Genomic DNA, 8,178 nt, shown 5'->3' with positions numbered 1-8,178 from the left:
CCATCAGATAAATGGATCAACAGATTGATGGCTCAACTATGTTGTAACGGAATCAGAGGTACTGTGGAAGAAAAATGACCAGTTAATACTCAGTAAGTGTTTTGCTGTCTTTTTTTTTTTCTCAGATCTTGATGAGGGTCATTAAAAGGGCTTTTAAAAAAATAATAATATTACTTTTTCTTTTACTTGACAGAAGGAGGATACAGGGCCACAATAAGCCTTTTCTAATTACTCCATGCCCTATTTCAACATGTCCAGTTACTTAAGTAGCCACAGAACATCTCCCCCCCCCCCCATCTGCTTTCCTGTCATATGCATTTATTACTTGGTCAATATACCATATACTATTTACCTTCATCTGCAGCTCCTCATAAATTGTCCTTTAGGTGTCTGATCAGTAAGCCTCTGGATCCCTTCTGTAGAGATAAGATCATTTCTATCACTATCCTCACCCCCCCCATCACCCCAAGATGAGGTAAATATGCGACAGCGGACAAGAAAATGGCAGTAGTATTAGTGGGCAAAACCAAGTGCACTTAAACATCTGTATCAGTGGAGCGTTCATTTGCACAGTCAACAGCCCCTGACAGTCATTACATTTAATGAGAAACTCGAAAGAAAGGTGGAATGATTTATCCTTAAGTCCTTTTCAGTTTGCATAATGCCACTTGGCTGTAATGAAACTAAGCTACTTTAGCACTGGTTGAACATCTGTCTCAGAAACTAGCCTAGACAAGCCTTAGTATGTTATTGCAGAATAAACTCATGTGGACAATGACAGATGCATCCCTGCCTTCAGATAATGTCTTTCATTGACTCAAGAGCTAGAAAGGGCATCATCAGTGCAAGTGGAGGTTTTGACCCAGGTAACAGTTTAATTCAGTCCAGTTTTTAAACGACTCAAGAATTGAGCTTTCCACTGCCTCTCTTGGCCATACCAGAGTCTAACAGATTGTGCGTTAAGACATTTTTCCCAATATTAAAGCAGCCTAAATTACTCTTTGCTCAGTGTCACTCCTTTTTAGTTGTCCACTTAACCTCTTGCAATAAGTTTCTCCCTACTTAACGAACACGAACAAAACCAAAGCATCTCACAATGCAGTAAGAGACAGCAGTCTAGGAAGACCTGTATTAGAGCAGAAAGGCTCTATCAGTAAAACTCTGCTCTGTCCCAGGACAGCAAAATTGCAAGGGAAAAGAGAGAAACTAGTAACAACAGCGGTTTGCCGAGACAATTGCAACGGTGGTAGTTTTACTGGCAGACATCTAGCACAAACTCTGCCCATCTTTGTTTAACGGACCAGAGCTACACCACATCGATCTGAGCATCTCCTCCCAAGGCAGCTCTGTCTTTGGGATTTGGAGGAGAGGAACAAGAACAATCAGCTGATCACTGTAGCCATCAGTAACTCACAAGGGGATGTCACCACTTCAGCTGCAAGGAGGCCTAATCTCTGGGCAGAACCAAAGTCCTTCATCTCACGTCTCACTACAGTTTAACACTGGTTTTTAGACATATCATTTCTGATAAACAAGGTTCATACAACTTTTCTGAATCCTGCTTATTAATGTTGCAGTAACCTGCCAATTATCTCTGTAGCTCTTTCCAACTCTCTGATGGCGCCTGGCAGGCACTGTCCAAGCTGGCATTTGGAAAATAAGTGAATGCACAGGCAAAAGTGGAAGCAGAGGCAGAGGCAGAAGCAGAGTAAGCACTGGTTGCCAAGGACTGCTTTGCCACAGACATCCTGCAAGACGTTAGCCACCTTCAAAGACTGGCTGTTGACCTGAAGGCAGGTGGAAGAAACCAAGGAAACATTGCAGGTTTAATACACCAGGTCACAACCCAGCTCTGCCACCAGAATGCCATTCACACAAAGGGCATAGCACAGCACTCAGCATTCAAATCTGCTCTACGGTCTGCAATTTCAAGGCTGCCTGGTCACCCTACAGAATCTTCAAGAAACTCAGGAAACAAAAAGCTTGAATTTCTGTAAATAAGCCAAAAAAAAAAAAAAAAGAGCCTTCTCTCTTCCCATGCACAGGAAGGCTGCATGTTATAGAATCATTAAATGTTAATGATGTCATAGCTCCCATTTGTTGAAATGCTGATTTGCTGGTATGGAAAACACTTCACAGATCTGGAGATATCCTCAAGGTAAGCAATCAAGCTGGCTTTATCTTGGATTATAATCTGATTTTACAAAAATAAAACCTGAAATAAATCAACAGCAAAATAAGTACCTAAACTGCAAAAAATCCTGTAATGTCACCATGCTCTCATACAGTGGAATTTCCACTTTGGTGTAAATGATATACTTCTGCAATTCTTCCACACTGCTGAAATCAATTGTTTAAACAGGCATGATTTCAAACTAATTAATTAAATACTGTAATACTGTTCCTGGTGAAACTGACTTATTTAACTTATCTTCTCTCCTCATTTGCCCTTGCATACGATTAAAAACAAACAATTCCCTTATCACTGTCAAAATTCCAGATTTAAGTTAGCCCATCACGGAAAGAACGTCTCCCAATTGTATATGAAAGGCCTGCTTAAAACAGTTAAATACCGATAGTCATTGCTGGTAACGTACAATTATCATTTAGGTATTTTTATCCCCTTTCAATTCTCACATATTTGTTTAGCATGAATAAATAAGCTTAGGCTTCACCTTTACCATCACATTCAGCTGAGATGACAGGGTAGTAAAAAAATTTAAAAATGCGTCTTTCATATGGACAATCACAATCAGGATTGTAAACTGCAAGCATTCTTTGCAAAAATAGACATTTGAGCCAAAATAAAAGCTGAGATGCAGCAACTGAACAATGCTGCTCTACTGAGGAAGAGCCGATATTCCTCTTCTGTGAAGAAAATTGGAATTACACATACCTCAGAGCCACATCAAATTCTCATTATAATCCAGCATTAGGGTTGTTTTTGCCTTTTTAAAACTGAAAACATCCAACTTACTTAGATAAATAATTATTTCCTTTTGTCAGGGAATCAGACCTTCCATGAGTGATGTCCCTGCTGGCTGCAACAATGCCAAGGAAGTTAGTAAGGAAGTAACGTCACAGAGTGCAAGGTGCACACCAGAGCTTGGAAAAAAAAAAAAAAAAACAGTCACATTTTTAATCCTTCACAGTTTATCACAGGCCATGGCAAAATGGTTCTTCTGCGCTGCAGTCTGTGGGATGTAGCAGAGAAACTGCTTTTTCATAGGTTATTGAGCTCTGCATATGATCATCATGGAGGAATCTCACAAAAATCATGCACACTTCAGTAAAAGAGCAGTAATACAACTGTTTCTACTCCAGTATCAGGAAATGAGGCCTAAACAGAAAACAGCTCTGTCTCCCTTCATAGAAGCACCCTTTTTTCAAAATTTACAATTTTAGTATATCTAAATTCCAGTTCCAAGGCCCCGATGTCCAGTAAAATCTCTTAAAATGCACTGAAGTCAGTGGAATGTTTACTGTTTAAATTAAGCCTTTTACTGGACTGGTGCCCAAGTCTGACTACGTGAATACCCCAATATTTGGCAGTATTTTCCAAATCTTCCTGCCCCCAAAAAGAATGATAGCATCATAAATTAAGAGACCCAAAAGACACTGACATTCCAACATGATTCCTCTTGTGAGAAGGAATTTGAATATGGCATTTTATATACAGTCAGTACAACTAATCTCTTATTTTTTTCTTTTAATGGAAAAAGGGGATATTTAAAAGAAATTCTATAGGAAATAAAGTTTCAATTCTCCATAATAAATCTTTTTTGATGTATAAAACAATATATTAGTCCTTTTGCACCAGTACCATTGTAAATACATGTACGTGACAACTCAAACAGTGAAGTGGTCACTCAAAAGCACACTCAAAAACGTTGTCAGTGACTATCAAGCACAGCCTAGTCTCTGCAAGGCACAGAACAGGAGAGAAACTTCAGCAGCGTCATGATTTCTTGCCCAAACAACTACCTTCAGCCACATAAAACTTATGAAAGAAGTTGTTTGTCTGGGCTGACAATATGCTAAAATAGTTTAAGCAGCAGACAGGGAAACAGACAAAAAAAAAAATAAATCTCTCAGAGGTTTCCACTCTAGAAGACTTAATGCCACCAACATCCAAGTTTTCTGCATGTGAAGAAATGAAATCCTTCACACTGTTAAACAATTAAAAATGTATTTTAATTCTACAAATTTACAAGCAAAAATACCCCTAAAAACAACACAAAAAAAACACTGTTCCAGGATTGTACTTCAAGTTTTCCTTTGTCAAATTTTGTAATGATCCTTGGCTTTTCAGGTTCATTCCAGTCCTCTAAATGGAATGCAGCAGTTATACTCCACACCCAGCAAGAGCCTTTTAATCTGTGATGACATTTGTTTTTTTTCTGTGAAAAGCATCTAGTCTCCCTGATGTGAAGAACAGAACTGGGGGCACTCAAAATCCACTCACATGAACAGTTTGGGGGTTTTTTTGTTTGTTTGTTTCTTCATGGTGAGTTTAAAACTTGAGGCTGAATCCAGGTCCTGCAGCAGATGCTCCCTGATTTGTGGTGGTCAGATGAAAACCTGTATCTTTCAGATCATCATCGCCCTGTGAAAACGAAACACAATTCAATTATCAGCAAGTGTCAATGCACATGTATTCCTCTCTCCAACACAAAAAGTAAAGCCAAAAAAATTTGAAGTATCACAGAATCACAGAATCGTTTAGGTTGGAAGGGACCTCTGGAGATCATCTAGTCCAACCTCCCTGCTCAAGCAGGGTCACCTAGAGCATATTTCCCAGGATCACATCCTTAGAAGAGAAACAAGTGTTTGATTTAGTGGCATCATAGCCAACTGTGATGCAGTGTTATTCAAGTTATTTAAATATTGCTTTTTTGTTGTCTTCTCTAAGGAATCTCAAAATACGTTCCTAGTTTGTATACCTACTTTTGACCAAGAACGTTAACGATGAAAAAAGGTTGTGAACACAGTGGGTAAACCAACGCATTCAGCATCTAAGGAAACACACTCTGCATACCCTCCATTTCATTTTTTACATCCTCAAAAAAATCAAGGCTATACAAATTTTAGGCTATTTCATCTGTAAGCTGGGCACAATAACTACTGTGCTATCTCATCTATGCTGAGTCATAGAATCAGTAATGAGACGTTGATATAATTAAGGCACCTGAGATTGTAACATGCTATACTTAGAAGGGCATCTTTTTCAGCCAGGTTTTTTTCAAACTGGGAATGCAAATGGAAAGAACACCAGCCTTGCCTTTTACAGCTTTTTCTCTAATACTGGAAAAAGCAAAAAGCTTCCATCCACAAGGCATATGCAACTTGCCAGACTTTGGATTTTTTTTTTCCAAAAACAAAAAAAAAAAAGGAACCTGCAGCTTTGAAAGCTTAGCTGGAAGTGTAAAACAATATACACTTTCAAAACAAAAATTGCTCTAAGACAAAGTATCACTCCCTTCTCAGATTATGTATTGCAATCATGATTCTATGAATACAACAGTAGTTGGATCAGCCGTTTGAGAAAGACACTACAGAAGTCTAGCTTTCGCTGTGTTCTTTTTTTGTGCAAGCAGGGGTGAGTCCAATGATTCCAAGCCCCATAAGACTAACAGAATCCAATCTACGTCAAGTCTTCCAAAAGCAGAACGTGGATATGGATGAGGACAGCAGAAAAGTTTATGCCCAACTTTCTCAAGTCACTATACTTACCAATTGACTATATCCAAGGCCTCCTTCAGGCGGTCGTGGGCTAGTGCCACGTTTCACCCTTTGTTGTTCACTTTTTGCTGGCCACGTGGGAAACATGGAGGGGTCAATAGGAAGGGGAGTCTCTCGGAAATACTCATGCTTCAAACCATCTTCAGCAGTGATTCTTCTGGCTGGGTAGTATGTCAAAAACCTGAGAAGAATTTAGGAAGGCAATGAAGTAGGGGAAAAGAGAGAGACATGGGCAGAAAGAAGATAAACCTTAGCCCAAAAGTATAAACTCTTCAGAAATGCTTTATTTTTTAATAAAGAATTTTATTAATGAACGCTATTGGTGATAAATAAGCTATCTAACATAGCTACCTGATTTTAAAATCATGTTTCCTACATGAACCTATAACTAATGGAAGTGTAGCATGAATATATTTTTATATAAATATTTATAAATAAATGAATACTTTTTTTTTTTTTTAATAAAAGCATGAATAGCTTTTAGAGACCTGTTCTTTCAGATTTAAATTATTAGGCAACTCAGAGTCTAGGGTTAGTCAGATATAGCTCGAAGGGGAGCAAAGATGGTTCAATTAAACACTTTTACAATGCTGCTGGTTTTTTTAGGGGAGAGCGTATAGATACACCACATATAATATTGTAATATAATGTAATTTGACTATGCAGCTTGTGGTTGTCTATTCTAAAACTTTCACAATACAGAAACATGTTTTACTACATTGTTCATCCTCCTTAACAGTATATGGTCCTGATTTTGTAAATACTTATAACCAAAATTTGTATATGTAATTAGTTCCACTGACTTCAGTGCACTTACTCACGTTCTTCTGCAAGATCAAGATCCACAAACATACAGTGTGTTATCATTCCTACCCAAAATAATAAGGACATAATGCTGTTGTAGCCAAAGCAATTAAAAAGTAGATTGACCCTTATCTGATACCCATCTTTATTAAAACAAGATGTGTTTTGACCTTCTGGAAGGTTATCTAACTTTCAAGACATTATTCATGATTCATTCAAAAACCAGGGCATCAGGGTTTTGTTTTTTTGTTTTTTAATTACATTCAATGGGTCAACAGGTACATCTTAAAAATCTGTAATTAAGAATAAAGACATGTTCTCAATAGCATTTGGAACTCGCATCAATCTTTTACACTAGTTCATGGCATGAAACTTCAAGGGAATATTAGGGGAAGGAAGGGAAGAAGGTCTTTCAAGCTACTGTTGACCTCTTTGAAACAACTATGAAAAGGCACTGGGGCCCACCAGCAAAGGTAATTACAAAAGACTGGCAGAACATCAGATGTGATTTCATGAACTCTGAAAACCTAGGTAAAATTTAGATTGGTATTTTCCTAATTCTGTAATAGGATCTCAGAATGTGCTGCTTTTTTTTCCTTTTTGAATTCGGTCATACATAATTTCATTGTTTTAACAAGATCCATCAGCAGACTGCATGATAGTTGACTCACCACGTAAGTAAACGTGAGTGACCTAAAATTACTACTGAAGCAGTATTCTATTCTTCTAGGATATCAGTGTGCAAGAATAATCTGGAACTGAGGTAACAGCAGGTGTTAAAGACTGTGGTACACTGAACAGAGCTGCTGGAAGAATGACGAGCTGCATTGCAAGAAAATATCACAGGCAAATCTGAAATGCGTAAGCATGTTTTGGCAAGAGGTTAAATTCGCTGAAATACCATGCTTCAGTCATTCTCCACAACTACCGTAGCATGTGAACACATTTTCCGCGATAGCACTTACTAAGATAGCACTTACTTGTTCATCAGATCAAACCCCTGATCAGAGAGGAGCGCTCCAAATCTCTTGCGTAGATTGTTATAGGGATACTCGGTGAATGTCATCTTCTTTACAGCTGGCAGCTCATTGTAACCAGGCCAGATTTTTTCACTTGGAGTACCCAGGTCCTATAAATTAAAATATCTTGAGTGCAGCTTTCCTGCTTATTCATTATATAGCTATGGGAATTGACAACTACCCAGAGAAAACAAACAAAATACAATCCATGATCTTATCCCACTATATCTACTGTAAAGGGCTGAATATTTTGATTCTTGTTTATTAAGGCTGAATCTTTCTCTGAAAGAGTGGCAAAACATTTTTGTTTTCTTACTACCCTCATGCACCTCCCTCTAAAAATAATCAGTTAAAATCCAAAGGTGTTAAAAGGGTTACCTTAAAAACTTTGTTAATCTGGTCAATTTCTGATTTCCCTGGAAACAGCGGTTTCTGAGTTAACAGCTCTCCAAATATACACCCTACTGACCACATGTCTATTGCCGTTGAATATTCCTGAAAAGAGGAAATATGTTATACATTATAAAATTAATAGATGCTTTAACTGAGTAGTTTTTAAGAGGCTACTACCCTGTACAGAACACATACTGTCATTTCAATACCTAAGGCACAG

The 8,178-nt window shown here is 38.0% G+C and overlaps 1 protein-coding gene across 6 annotated transcripts in view; it reads right to left on the bottom strand.

The window, feature by feature from the left end:
* Positions 1–4,172: 4,172 nt before the first annotated feature.
* LOC104141932 (cyclin-dependent kinase 11B) overlaps positions 4,173–8,178 on the bottom strand; it is a 26,378-nt gene continuing 22,372 nt past the window's right edge. For all 6 annotated transcript variants that reach the window (XM_068916022.1, XM_068916021.1, XM_068916025.1 and 3 more), the window contains 4 exons: positions 7,944–8,060; positions 7,527–7,675; positions 5,734–5,923; positions 4,173–4,606 (listed from right to left, as the gene is read on the bottom strand). In XM_068916022.1, the coding sequence (XP_068772123.1) occupies positions 4,514–4,606; positions 5,734–5,923; positions 7,527–7,675; positions 7,944–8,060 (549 nt within the window). In that variant the 3' untranslated portion in view covers positions 4,173–4,513. The remainder of the gene's footprint in view (positions 4,607–5,733; positions 5,924–7,526; positions 7,676–7,943; positions 8,061–8,178) is intronic.

The sequence above is a fragment of the Struthio camelus genome, chromosome 21 (assembly GCF_040807025.1).
Source record: "Struthio camelus isolate bStrCam1 chromosome 21, bStrCam1.hap1, whole genome shotgun sequence".
NCBI lineage: Eukaryota > Metazoa > Chordata > Aves > Struthioniformes > Struthionidae > Struthio > Struthio camelus.
The sequence above is the reverse complement of the archived record's forward strand: the minus strand, read 5'-3'. Positions and strand labels throughout refer to the sequence as shown.